A 15162-nucleotide genomic window follows, 5' to 3' on the forward strand; every position below is an offset into this window, starting at 1 on the left:
GGGCCGCTTTCATGCAGATTATTAAAGATTAATGCCGTGTTCTCTATTTGTATATAAACAATGAAACCCAATCCAGCCGCTAACGTCACCAATCGACAGGAGCAAATAAGACTCCTGCGTGGGAAGAGAATGACGTCGCCGGAGAGAAGAATCTACTATCTGTAAGTCCTATCGCAGCACAACGGCGGGGGATCCAGCCAAGATATACGGACATTTCCGCCTACTCCTCTCACAGCGCCACATGTATTCCCGCGCTAACGGTGACGTCCAACAAACAGAATCCATATCACCTCTATGATCACCGGCGTCCTGAGACCCCACCTCCCCCAATGGTAACGTGTTCGGACGCACAACTCGCCGTCCCTCTGCATGGATGATATAACAGCAGGCGACCAGTTCCAGCGCCATTGTGTCTAAGAGAAACAGAAAGATGAGACTCCAGCGGGCAAAAGAGCGCAAAACTTGTATCACTGAGCAGCGGAAAAACATCTCCTGGTCAGATGGAGCCAGATCGCTGTTGCTCCGTGCTGATGGGAGGTCAGAATTTGGTGCAAGCAGCATGAATCGATGACCCCTTCCTGTCAGCCGGTCAGAACATATCAGCACCGCCATCTAATCTGCAGCAACTACAAGAAGCTTCCTGTCCGCAGGGGCCGATATTCCTTTTATCACCTAGTGAATCTACACAATGGTGAATCGCTGCAGTCCTAAAGGACAGAGGAGACGGACGCATTTCTAGAAGGGGCTCCAATAAAGTGTCCACTCGGTGTATTCTGACATCCAGCAGATCTCTTGGTTTGTAGCACTTTATAGAGGATCACAAAGTTTCACGCCAAGTAGTACAACAAAATGAAATTGCTGAAGTTGTGTCGCAGTACGGCCGCCGTGACGTCTCTATAATAACCCCAGACACATGAGGAGCAGAGAGAGCGACACCTAGTGGTCAGCCAGAGACATGGCGAATGCAGAATAAACGGGAAAACCCACAGATACAAAAGTGATGAAATCTTGTATAAAGCAACTAAAAAGCATTTATTCACATAATATAAGGAACGGCCGGACAAACAGAAGGGCAGACGCCGGGGGAGGGGAACAAGACGTCTTCATCTCGGCCTCCATTTAATGTCTTTTACACCCTGGAACTGTCTCTTCAGGGAGCTGCTGTCGGCCCACTCCGTGTTTAGGTAGGAGATGTCTTCATCCTCCTCAAGGTTCTGCAATAAATAATTATATTATTACACTCAGCAAATCAAAGCGTGCGAAACGGGTGTGTCGGTAAAAAAAAAAAGAGGGGCGGCTGTGTTGGCTCAGCTCTGCGGGCCTGCTGTGCTGGAGCCCTGGGTTTGAAAACAGTCAAATTCCCAATAGTAAATCTGCCCTCGTGTGGTTTATGTAGCGGGGCTCTTCCTATAACTGATGCTGCGGCGGGGGTCCAGCAGACTTACAGCAGCGGCTCTGATGTCGTAGATCTATTTTTCCATAGGTCTCCATGTAAAAAAAAAAAAAAAAAAAATGCTCCCCCCCCCCCCCCAAAAAAAAACAAAAACGTAGGCATGAATAAGAAATGTCCCACAAAGAAAATGTTGACATCAATCATAGAATGCTAGAAAAAAAAAAAAAAAAAAGCAGCCGGCACCTCCCGGCCCCCTTATGGCTTCACGAGCCGCTTTCTCAATGGACAGCAATCTTCGAATGAGTTGGGTCATCGGGTCGGACCCCCTGCTCAATAGAGGAGAGAAGCGTCACCTTAAGCTCTTCCTGGCGCCGGTGGTAATGCATCATCAGCTTCTTCTGCTCCTCCTCCGATATGACGGGCTCCCTCGCCGGGGCGCCGTGTCCCCTCTGGTGGAAGGAGTGACAGCGGTCGTTATACAGTATATTCATGGCTGCAGATCCCATGATCGATGTGAAGGACTCTCAGGCCAGATCCACACGGGTCGGCGCACAGGAGCTGCAGATTTGCGAACGAATGACGCTTTTTTTTGCACATCGGCGTATTTTACTGCATTTTTCTGTACGGGAGGCGCGTTCATTTATGTGCAGCAAAAATATACGCACCAATCGAAATGGCTAATTATTCTAATGAGTTCGAGACGTGTTCTTTTTCCTGCGTGATTACAGTGTCTTATGTATCTCCGTATTATACTCGCTTTTGCGCATCCATATTGACTTCTATGGGGACTTTTGTGGCGCAGCAAAATAGAGCGTGCTGCATGTTTTTTTTGTGTGACCGAAATGCGCAGGAAATACAATCATGTGATCGAACCCATTAAAACCAATGGGTTCTATTCACTATGTACGCAACTTGTGCGCACACAAATACGCCGGTGTGAATCTGGCTGCGGGTTCGTTCACACGAGGGAAAGCGCTGCGGAGTTTTCCATGGCAATTTTCGCCGTAAAAAAAAACATGTCAAAATCCGCAGGTTTCTGGCGCGGTTTTTGGCGTGGATCCACATGACAGATTTGCCCCGGCAACAAGCATGATCTTCACGCAGAACGCCGATGCAGAAGATCTTGCAAATATCACTTCTTGCCGTGGAAACCCGCAGAAACACGATTTTCCGTGTCGGAATGTTGCATGTAGATTTTGCTCATTGACAGCGCAAATTCTGCATGTGGATCCGCGCCAAAAACCTCTGCAAAAAGCTGCAGATTCTGATGCCGGTTTTAGAGGCTGAATGAGGTGTAAACAAACGCTTATAGTGAAACTGTCTTCACACCCAAGATAACAGGTGGCAAAAACACGTGTCCAGGAAATACCGCCATCGATCACTAATCCAGAACACGTACCTAGTGAGCAGAGAGGGCGGCGGCTTCAATGATCCGCAGCCGAGTTCAGCATCTACAGCGCTCCCCTCACCTTGTAATACCCCCTGCTGCCAGCAGGAAGAGTGCAGCGCTACCAGTGCACCAAGTCACCCGTCAGCTGTGGATCTGCAGCTGACTGTTAGTCATGTCAGCACTTCCACACGTAACGCGCCTGCATTGTTTAAACACGGATGACGTGTATTTCAAACATTATCTCCCCCCCCCCCCCCCCGTGCCAAGTAATCCGGAGACTTTTTTTTATATGCCAAATGCAAATATCGGGTGATCGGTCCAGCGGGCGGCACCATGGTGGGCTACCGTCTGTGGAACCCTGCGGCACTCCCCAACCCCGCCTCTCCATCTGTAAGTGGCATGGAGACATTCCGCACGCTGTCACAGCCTTTGTCCACGTCTCCCGCCGTGACCTTTGACACCGGTGCTTGCGCAGCTGTAAGGGATGAATCTGCAGGGACAGACTCCGCAGGCACCGGGCTCGAGGTCCCGACGCTTGTGCTGGACTTGGACTGTAGCTGTGATGACGTGGAGGATATCACCATGTCACTTGCAGAGAGAGGGGCGGTGTTGGGGGCTGGCACTGAGTTCGGTCCGGTCAGCCCACCACGAGGGGTCAGGCCCGCCCACCAGACCGATATTTGCATGTAGCATGGGAAAAATGAAAAGTTTCAGATAGCAGGTATGTTCGGTACAGCGCGGCCAACAGGAGAACTCTTAAAATACACATCATCGGGGCGAAAAAGTGACGACAGGTTCCTGTTAATGTCTATGGAGGGCGCCACTGCTCTACGCCCTGGGAATTCAATATAGAGTACAAGCCCCGCCCACAGACTTTTAATCTCAACAACTCATCCGCACGCGGTGGAAAGTCGGCGGCGCCATAACTTGTCCTGCGGTGGATTTTAACCACAAATATTCTTTGCAATCTGTAGAAAGGCGCAAAATACATATTTTGGTGCAGACCCCCTCGTCCCGCGTGACGCGCCCGGAGGAGCCGCCTACAGATCTTTGTTACCTTCTGTATCTTGACAATAATTTTCGTCTTCTCGTTTTTGCCGATGTAGTCACCGAGGGTCTTTTTCCTCAGCAGCTCCTTCCCGGCCCACCACAACTGGGCGTTGGGGTCCTCGATGACCATCTGACCAGCCTGGAAGAAGCAGAATGAATAAGGCGTTCAGAGCGGGCAGACGGCGGCTGCTGGGACGCTCATTACGCCATTTACTCACAGACCACCAGCCAGCGTGTACATCGGGGTCTCAGGATCACCTTGAGAGGATTCACATGTCTGCAACATTTTATCAAAACCGACTCCTTGACTCTTTCAAGACATTTTTAATTTTTTTTTTTCAATTTTAGCTTTTTTTTTAGCCCCGCCTTCTAAGAGCCATAACTTTCTAAAAATCTTTTGTAAATCAATGCAGCCAGAGGTGGGTTGTGATCGGAAATAAGAATTCCAATCCGGATCCCAGGCGTCCTGTATGTAGGACACATCAGCAGATCCTCTGAACTGGACTTCATATATTATATATAACAGAACAAGAGGAAAAGAAAGTGCCTTCTAAGAAGGAGCGGCGTTCACCTTCCCATCCGGGGCTTCCATAAGTATCGCCAAAAATGTCATCCAGCCTAAACCGTGGCCAGAACTGCGGGCGCTCATAACAAGACGTGCCGCATAAAATAGCGCAGTCAACTACATTACAGAAAGGAACAAAACCGCGTTACATGGAGACCGCCCTGTTCTCTGTTTGACCAACGAAAGCCAACGGATCTGTCCGCAGTTTCATCTGAAGCCATTTTGGGTGATACATACAGAATCCCAGGATGGAAAGGATGAACATAGTACAAAATAACCAATGTCGGAGGTGTAAGCTGCCCCCGGACCTCCCATGATGCCTTGCAGTGCGGTTTTAAATCTCTCATAAAAGCATTATGTATAATTCTATAATATATATATAATCATGTGAAGCCACTCGCACCTGAGTTCCTGAAAGGTCTTCATTATTTTCAAACTCCATCCGGACGGGGTCATGTGGAGGCAATCCCATTGGATATACAATCATGACAGCGCCCCTTAGCTGGTCCAAGGCGTCCTTCACCATGTCCATTGTGACACAAACATTCGCTTCTGCTTGTTTCTAGACAGAGAGATTATTGCTATTAAATATATATATATATATATATATATATATATATATATATATATATATATATATATATATATATATATATATATATATATATATATATATATACACACACACACACACACACACACACACACACACACATTACCAAATGACTGAATTAAATTCTGTCACCACTAGGGGGAGCTCACCGAAGACAGATACATAAGGCTCCTTTTGGAGACTCTATTCAGTTATCTCTCCTGGGGGCAGTTAGAATATTAGCCTTGTCCCATCACAGCAAGTCATTCCCTTTCTACAGGCCGATTAGTCAGGGTGTTGTGACCACTGTGACCCCACTGGTCCGGAGACTGTAGCCCCGCACGTCCTGAAGTGTGGCAGCACTGGTCGGACATAGCTGCCTCTGTTCCATTCACTTCAATGGTTTGCCAAGTATAGCTCGACAGAGGGGACCCTCACTTGCTGTGAGCCCCCCGCTAACAGATACTTGTGAAGGCGACGAGGATTAATGTACAACAGAAACCAAACACGGAACAAAACATCATGTTTAGAGAACAAGTTGTTATAATGTAGAAAATGAGAATGTGGGGTTATACATGGTGCATACTCTGATTGGGTCACAGTTACTAGTGGGGTACCACAAGGGGCCGTAGAGGAGGGGTAACTGTTACTACGGGTCTACCACAGGGGGCAGTATTGGAGGGATCACAGTTACTAGTGGGGTACCACAGGGGGCAGTATTGGGCCCTATTTACAACATATGTATTAATGATCTGGTAGAAGGATTGTACAATAATACAAAACTATGTAAAGTAATTAACACAAGAGAGGATGCAAGGAGATGGCAAGAGGATCTGGATAAGTTTGGGCAATATAAAGTGTAAAACGAGGTGTAACACTGATAAATGTAGGCTTCTGCACGAGGACAGGGAATCCATGTCACCATTACTAAATAGGAAGCACTGACACTGAAAAGGACTGTAGTCAACTGTAAGCTTAACTGGAGCAACCAGTGTCAGACAGCTGCTGCCAAGGCAAATAGGATCATGGGGGCATCAGAAGAGGTCTAGGGGCGCATGATGAGAACATTGTTCTTCCTCTTATAAGTCACTGGTCAGACCACACATGGGATATTGTGCACAGTTTTGGGTACTCAAGAAGGACATATCAGAGCTGGAGCGGGTACAAAGGGGGCAACTAAAGTAATATATGGAATGGGTGGACTACAATACCCAGAGAGGTGATCAAAATTGAGGTTACTTAGTTTAGAAAAAAAGACAACTGAGGAGCAACCTAATAACTATGTATAATATATCAGGGGGCAGTACAGAGATCTCTCCCATCATCTATTATACCCAGGACTGTAACAAGGGGGCGCTCTAATAACTATGTATAGATATATCAGGGGACAATACAGAGATCTCTCCCATCATATATTATACCCAGGACTATAACAAGGGGGCGCTATAATAACTATGTATAGATATATCAGTGGTCAGTACAGAGATCTCTCCCATCATCTATTATACCCAGGACTGTAACAAGGGGGCGCTATAATAACTATGTATAGATATATCAGGGGACAATACAAAGATCTCTCCCATCATATATTATACCCAGGACTATAACAAGGGGGCGCTCTAATAACTATGTATAGACATATCAGGGGTCAGTACAGAGATCTCTCCCATCATCGATTATAGCCAGGACTATAACAAGGGGGCGCTCTAATAACTATATATAGACATATCAGGGGTCAGTACAGAGATCTCTCCCATCATCGATTATAGCCAGGACTGTAACAAGGGGGCGCTCAAATAACTATGTATAGACATATCAGGGGTCAGTACAGAGATCTCTCCCATCATCGATTATACCCAGGACTGTAACAAGGGGGCGCTCTAATAACTACGTATAGATATATCAGGGGGCAGTACAGAGATCTCTCCCATCATCTATATATACCCAGGACTGTAACAAGGGGGCGCTCTAATAACTACGTATAGATATATCAGGGGGCAGTACAGAGATCTCTCCCATCATCTATATATACCCAGGACTGTAACAAGGGGGCGCTCTAATAACTATGTATAGATATATAAGGGGTCAGTACAGAGATCTATATATACCCATCATCTATATATACCCAGGACTGTAACAAGGGGGCGCTCTAATAACTATGTATGGATATATCAGGGTCAGTACAGAGATCTCTCCCATCATCTATTATACCCAGGACTGTAACAAGGGGGCGCTCTAATAACTATGTATAAATATATCAGGGGTCAGTACAGAGATCTCTACCATCATCTATTATACCCAGGACTGTAACAAGGGGGCGCTCTAATAACTATGTATAAATATATCAGGGGTCAGCACAGAGATCTCTTCCATCATCTATTATACTCAGGACTGTAACAAGGGGGCGATCTAATAACTATATATAATATACAAGGGGGCATTACAGAGATCTCTCCCACCATCTATTATACCCAGGACTGTAACGAGGGGGCGCTCTAATAACTATGTATAATATATCAGGGGTCAGTACAGAGATCTCTCCCATCATCTATTATACGCAAAACTGTAACAAGGGGGCGCTCTAATAACTATATATAATATACAAGGGGGCAGTACAGAGATCTCTCCCACCATCTGTTTATGCTCAGGACTGTAACAAGGGAGCGCTGTAATATCTATGTATAATATATCAGGGTCAGTACAGAGTTATCTCCCATCATCTATTACACCCAGGACTGTAACAAGGGGGGCGCTCTAATAACTATGTATAATATATCAGGGTCAGTACAGAGATCTCCCATCATCTATTACACCCAGGACTGTAACAAGGGGGTGCTCTAATAACTATGTATAGACATATCGGGGTCAGTACAGAGATCTCTCCCATCATCTATTATACCCAGGACTGTAACAAAGGAGCGCCCATAATGCCTAGAGGAAAGAAAGTTTCTACACAACATAGAAGGAGGTTCTTTACTGTAAGAGCAGTGAGACTATGGAACTCTCTGCCTGAGGACGTGGTGATAGGGAGTTCGATAAAGGAGTTTAGGAGGGGCCTGGAGTGATACAATATTACATGTTATATCACTGATTACTCAGGAGGGTCGGTGATCCGGGGATTATTCTAATTGCCAGATTGGAGTCAGGGAGAATTTTTTTCCCCTAAAATGAGGAAAAGTGGCTTCTACCTCATTGGGTTTTTTTCCTTCCTCTGGATGAACATTGGGGGTAACAGGCTGCACTGGGTGGGCTTGTGCCTTTTTTCAGCCTAAAATACTATGTTACTACAAACTGTTACAGGGACCGCAGAGAGCAGGACGGCCTTACACTGCGATTACCCTGCAGGACTCCGGACGTTACACCTCCACCCACCATCCATCTCATCAGCCTCGGTATACAGCACGGGTATCACCCACCATCCATCTCATCAGCCTCAGTATACAGCACGGGTATCACCCACCATCCATCTCATCAGCCTCATACAGCACGGGTATCACCCACCATCCATCTCATCAGCCTCAGTATACAGCACGGGTATCACCCACCATCCATCTCATCAGCCTCGGTATACAGCACAGGTAACACCCACCATCCATCTCATCAGCCTTAGTATACAGCACGGGTATCACCCACCATCCATCTCATCAGCCTCAGTATACAGCACGGGTATCACCCACCATCCATCTCATCAGCCTCAGTATACAGCACGGGTATCACCCACCATCCATCTCATCAGCCTCATACAGCACGGGTATCACCCACCATCCATCTCATCAGCCTCAGTATACAGCACGGGTATCACCCACCATCCATCTCATCAGCCCCAGTATACAGCACGGGTATCACCCACCATCCATCTCATCAGCCTCAGTATACAGCACGGGTATCACGGACACACCTCGTATTACATGACGTATAATGCACACAAGTCACCTTGGATATTACAGCTTTGGTTTCTTCCATTGTTTTCTGCAAAACCTTCTTCATATTCTCATTCGGTGCTAAAAAAGATACAGGAAATATAAGCACAATATACGGGAGAGCAGAGTAACCGAGACCCCCGCTGCTCAGCCAGGAAGGGGTAAGAAGACCCCAGATGGTGACCTGCAGGATTACCGACCGCTCCTCTCTGCAGCTCGTGGAAATTAAACTTTACTGTATTATGGAATTGCATCCATTTCACTGGGGGAAGGGGGGGGGGCCTCAGCCAATCAAAGCAATCTATTGCTGGAGGCGGGGTCTCCATCACTAGCAAAAGATCCTCTGTCAGCGATGACAAGTGAACCGCGCAGGGACCCGGACAGCGGCAGCTACGGGAGTATTGATCTTTTTTTTTTTAAGACTCCTTGGCTGCCAAAACGCTGTCAAAAATGGCTGACAACGCTGCTAAAAACCGGTGAGGGAGGCCTGAGGAATTAGGAGGGTTTAAACATTTCCCATTTATTGTTCGTACTTTTATTTTTGGGGACCGTTTATATCATAGTTAAAGTCCCGGATAATAATGACCTCGTTGTGATTTGCCTCAGTAATAGATTTTCAGTGGCTTTTGTTATATTTGGGGTCTATAGAAAACCCCTCTGAGGATGTTATTGTTGTTGTGTTTCCCTTCATGTGTTTCCACCCATAGAGACTCCACATGTTCATCTCCCTCACATGTATCTCCCCATCATGTGGGCTTCACACAAGATTTTACATAAAGACAAGCCCCTCCCCTTTCCGTTTTTTTATGATCCTTCCTGAACAGACTGTAACCCTGTAAGTTCACCGCCCAGTCACAGCTTTCATCCAACCAGGTCTCAGTTATTCCCACTATGTCATAGCTTTCCTCAGGCATTATTACTTCTAGTTTGTCAACCCTTATTGGTCAGACTTCTAGCACTAGTCAGCCTTATTGGTCAGACTTCTAGCATTGGTCAGACTCTAATTGTACTAATTACTCCCACCACTCCACCCCCATTCTCATTACTTCGCCCCAGATACAGGAGAGCAGAAGGTCCGCCAGGACATGAGCGTCTCTTCGTCCTGGGCCATAGAAGAGGCTCCTGAGCTGGGGATCCCGCCTTATAACATTCATATGCCCTAATAGGATATGTGAGCAGGGGAAGCCATCTTGGCTATCAAAGACTTCCATGGGAGAGCGCGTGCATGGCGGTCTGAAAAGAGTCAGATTTTCAGACCGTGTGCGATCTTCGCCAGGGGAAAGCGCATGAACAGGCGAGTATAAAAACCCACCCGTGGATCCCCGCCACCGCCCAGCATAACTTAGTGACAGGTGCGCTTTAATAAGATGCAACGACTAGATCCCGCGCCCTAGCCTGCAGGGCAGACCCGCCAGCGCCGTGGTTACCATGCCCATTCCGCCTTCCAAGCTCGTCCTTCTTGAAGACGCTTCCTCCGCTGGGCACACACTTGGTTTCCCATTCATCTTTCAGCTTCAGCTCTTCAATCTGCTCGTCCGTTAACCCCTGCATGTTGGGCGGCAGCGTGACGCCGTGTTCTGCCAGCTCTTCCATCTCTATGAATGACAAGACCCGCGTTAGTAACACCGGAGGAGACGCGGCTGCAGCTCCTCCATATCCCATGTCACTAGGCTGCCATCACTAACGCTGCCCCGGACAGAAGAACATAACGGGCGCCGCTCGCACGGGTTGGGGGACATATCAGAGGGGTAACAACATCCCAGGTGTTATTGGCACCACCATGAAGACTCTCAGGTCACGCTGACGCAGACAGAGGTTTTTAACCCCCAAAGGACCAGATACTTTTTAGGGATTTTACCACCATTTTTTTTTCTCCTGCTGCGCTTGTCCCCGTGACAAACAGACGGTTATTTTATCTCTTCTTTGACTGAGTTTTTTTCCCTTTTTTAAATTTTTTATTGCAGATAAAAAGTTAAAAAGTAGGTTTCCCACGCTTGGTCCTTAAGGGGTTAAAATGTAAACACGCACGCAGATACGTAGATCAGGCTGATTTTACTTTACTACATTGAACGGCGTAAAAACCTGCATCAGAAAGTGAACCGCCGCAGAGCAACTTCCATGTGGACAAATTGCGCAGCCAGCGGGCGAGACCGGAATGATGTCACCCACGTGGCCAAAACGGGTCTCGGATGGTTCTCCTTGCGGATTTGGGCAGCAATCCCATCCCGTGTGAACTTGGCCTTACAAGGACAGAGAATCCCCGAGTAGCACTGACCCCATGGTGCACCCGGACATGTGTACGTCACAGAATGTCTTCCCTCACAGAGAATTTCCTGCAGCTCTCTTTTTTTTATTATAAAGCAGGGGAATGCTATAAAAAAGACCCCATAAACACCTCCGGCTCTTTAACCCCTTCCCCACTCACTTTAGGTAGTGTGATCACAAACGATCTATGCACACGACCACTGCAGCCAATCAACGGTCTCAGCTGTACCAATGCTGAGGCCAGGGATTGGTGCGGCAAACAAGCAGAGACCCATGGGATCTGAGCGGTGGGGAAGTGAAAGAAGTTTTATCATAAAGTATTCCCTTATTTTAGAATGAAAAATTAAAGTAACTTCACAACCCCTTTAAGGCCTTAATGTAAACTTAAAGGGGTTGTCCCACTTCTCGCTGTTTTGCCACAGGAAGTATTCGGCTCCATACATTGTACAGTGGCCCAGGAGGGTACTGCAGGCTGAATCCTATTGAAGTGAATATTACTCAGCCTGCAGTACCAACCTGGGCCACCACACAATGTACAGCGCTGTCTGGAAGTGGGCCAACCCTTTTAAGGAGCTCTGCCTGTATGATCCATGGAAGAAGCCAGAAATTATTTGAGAGCGGTGCTCATGTTGCAGCGGCCGGGATCAGAGAAACCTCAGATCTCGACTGTTTAACCCCTTATATGTGGCAGTTAGGAGGGGCTCCAGGGGGGTCCTGGCTTTAATAGGTTAGTCCCCTTTATTAAACCTGCACACGGGTCTTCTCACCTGAGCAGATCCTACTGACTTTCAGTCGTCCATTATATATAGATGCCACCTGCTTAGTCAGCTCCTCCATGGGGACGGTCACGGTCGTATCAAACAGGAACTGGCTCTCATCGCCGTGTTTCACGTGTAAGCGCACCATTTCTAAAAAGAAAAACACGACCCGTCACATGACACACAGTTACTTGTAAGAGAACAGTTTATAAAAGTCAAATATCTGGAGGTCAGAGAACATCAGTGGAGACCGCACATCCCGAATATCAGATCCAGAAGCTGATATTTATATAGAGATCAGCGGCGCTACAAGGACAACACCCATGTCTGCTCCGTCACCGGTCACTGCCGCAGCAAGAGGTTTCTCCTCCTCCGACAACAACTGACATGAAATTATGTGTATATATATTTACCAACCACCCTAGAAGTTAACAAGATGTGATACAGGAGGGCATGGAGGCTCTAGTACCCTGTTGTACCGCCTCTAGCTTGGATACAAGATGTGATACAGGAGGGCATGGAGGCTCTAGTACCCTGTTGTACCGCCTCTATCTTGGATACAAGATGTGATACGGGGCATGGAGGCTCTAGTACCCTGTTGTACCGCCTCTAGCTTGGATACAAGATGTGATACTGGTGGGCATGGAGGCTCTAGTACCCTGTTGTACCGCCTCTAGCTTGGATACAAGATGTGATACAGGCTGGCATGGAGGCTCTAGTACCCTGTTGTACCGCCTCTATCTTGGATACAAGATGTGATACGGGGCATGGAGGCTCTAGTACCCTGTTGTACCGCCTCTAGCTTGGATACAAGATGTGATACTGGTGGGCATGGAGGCTCTAGTACCCTGTTGTACCGCCTCTAGCTTGGATACAAGATGTGATACTGGTGGACATGGAGGCTCTAGTAGCCTGTTGTACTGCCTCTAGCTTGGATACAAGATGTGATACAGGGGGCATGGAGGCTCTAGTACCCTGTTGTACCGCCTCTATCTTGGATACAAGATGTGATACGGGGCATGGAGGCTCTAGTACCCTGTTGTACCGCCTCTAGCTTGGATACAAGATGTGATACAGGAGGGCATGGAGGCTCTAGTACCCTGTTGTACCGCCTCTAGCTTGGATACAAGATGTGATACTGGTGGGCATGGAGGCTCTAGTACCCTGTTGTACCGCCTCTAGCTTGGATACAAGATGTGATACGGGGCATGGAGGCTCTAGTACCCTGTTGTACCGCCTCTAGCTTGGATACAAGATGTGATACAGGAGGGCATGGAGGCTCTAGTACCCTGTTGTACCGCCTCTAGCTTGGATACAAGATGTGATACAGGCTGGCATGGAGGCTCTAGTACCCTTTTGTACTGCCTCTAGCTTGGATACAAGATGTGATACGGGCGGGCATGGAGGCTCTAGTACTCTGTTGTACCGCCTCTAGCTTGGATACAAGATGTGATACAGGAGGGCAATGTGATACAGGAGGGCATGGAGGTTTACAGGTTTAATATGGTATCCTGCTGCATATCGCTCCACATTTGCTGTACCCGAGCCTCTAGATCAGGGGTATCAAACTCATTTTCACCGAGGGCCACATCAGCCTCATCGTTACCGGCAAAGGGTGGATTATAATTGTAAGATTGTATAGTAATGACAGTGACTCTTCATAGTGGCACCCCATTGTGGCCCCAGTAATGACAGTGACTCTTCATAGTGGCACCCCATTGTGGCCCCAGTAGTAATAGCGCCCCTACTATCATCCTCGGGTATTTTACTCCCCCGGCCCGCAGCCCCAGGATGATGGCGGCAGCCGCTGCGGAGTCTGTGACCGCTGATCTCTCCCCTTGGCATCCGCGCTGCGTACAGAACGTTACACGCAGCGGTGGGAGAGGTCGGTGGTCGCAGACGCTCTGCTGCAGGCGGGGGGCACATATACCGAGGTGGCGGGCCGCGGGCCTAATACTTGACAAATGTGCTATAGATCGTAGGCTGTCCAAGATGGCGTCGCGGCCGGTCCTGTGTGGCAGCTGCGTTGTCAGGATGGAAGAAGCGGCCACCTGTGTGCCCACACAGCGCTGATGACAAATCACCACACAGCGCCCCCCATAGTCGTATGTTGACTACTTTGAGCTGCGAAACAGGAAACAAAAATGTGGCCGCCGCTCGCAGTTTGTATGAAGCCGCCATCCTAATCCGGGCAAAAACTGAACAACTTGTAGGAAAAAAAACCCAAAGCCAAACGCAACCTTCCCCAACAGTGCCGACTACCGACACCTCAGAGGAGTCCGCGGACCGTCGCCTAGCAACAGCAGCCGGTACTAGTAGCACCACCCACCAGAAGACGGTCCCCTCGGAGGTACAATTCCTTTAATCCGGCACTACTAGACCAGAAATCAGATTATCAATACGGATTACTGAGCAATTAGCAGGATAATAACATACAAGAGAGAGAACTGACGACACAGAGCAGAACTACAAGTCCCAGCTGGTCAGACCCTCGAGCCGACATATATACATTATATGCTATAACTCGCTCACCTGCAGCTGCTGTCCGGCCGGCACACAGAGGCTGCACACCGCACTTCCGGTATCGGTTTCTAGGGAGACGAGTGTCAACATCCGGCTGGGCGGGGCTTGTAACAGGCTACGCCCCTCAGCATTGATTGGCCGCTCATCTCTGCGATTGCGGTGAATGGCAGCTGGAGTGTGTGACGTCACCAGCGGAGGGTCACGTGTCTCCCTGAACAGTTGCCGGTTGTCTTGGCTGCAGTTTGTTATCTGTTATCCGCCTGCAGCTGGGGCTGTTGTGGGGGCAGCAGGGCGCTGAGGCTGGCGGGCAGGATAGATAACAAGCCTCCAATGAACGCCCTATACGGCTGTGCTCACACTTCGCTGATCTGCTGCGGATTTGATACCTTGAATTTGGTTGAAAGGGTGAAATGTGCTGCAGATCGCGACGAAATCTATCCTGTGTGAACGCAGCCGCCAGATATGTTCAGGCGTAGCAAAAAGGCAGAAAACTCCACGCAAAACCCGCAGCTTTTCCACGACCGACCATCCGTACAATCACATACAACTTTATCGCAGTGCCAGCGCTTCCTTCAAGCGGCCTCTAGAGCGCAGCGCTGCTCATGTGATGTCACTTCTGCATCAACACCTTTTTACTCCATTTTCATTGGCTGACGGGTCACGAAAATTCTGGCATTATGGATTTTTGCCTTTTGCCAGCGTTCAC

General features: G+C 48.2%; 1 protein-coding gene across 2 annotated transcripts; it reads right to left on the bottom strand.

Annotated features, from left to right (window-relative positions):
• Positions 1 to 1001: 1001 nt before the first annotated feature.
• Positions 1002 to 14610, bottom strand: CFAP298 (cilia and flagella associated protein 298). 2 transcript variants are annotated; one of them, XM_066599074.1, is made up of 8 exons: positions 14466 to 14610; positions 11943 to 12083; positions 10338 to 10505; positions 8924 to 8991; positions 4802 to 4960; positions 3841 to 3972; positions 1747 to 1842; positions 1002 to 1214 (listed from the first exon to the last, which is right to left on the bottom strand). In XM_066599074.1, the coding sequence occupies exons 2-8, from the start codon at positions 12079 to 12081 to the stop codon at positions 1104 to 1106; spliced, it is 873 nt and encodes a 290-aa protein (XP_066455171.1). In that variant the 5' UTR covers positions 12082 to 12083; positions 14466 to 14610; the 3' UTR covers positions 1002 to 1103. The 2 variants fall into 2 exon arrangements, with proteins under 2 accessions (XP_066455171.1, XP_066455172.1); XM_066599075.1 differs by lacking the exon at positions 1747 to 1842.
• Positions 14611 to 15162: the final 552 nt, after the last annotated feature.

The sequence above is a fragment of the Eleutherodactylus coqui genome, chromosome 4 (genome assembly GCF_035609145.1).
Source record: "Eleutherodactylus coqui strain aEleCoq1 chromosome 4, aEleCoq1.hap1, whole genome shotgun sequence".
NCBI classification, from domain to species: domain Eukaryota; kingdom Metazoa; phylum Chordata; class Amphibia; order Anura; family Eleutherodactylidae; genus Eleutherodactylus; species Eleutherodactylus coqui.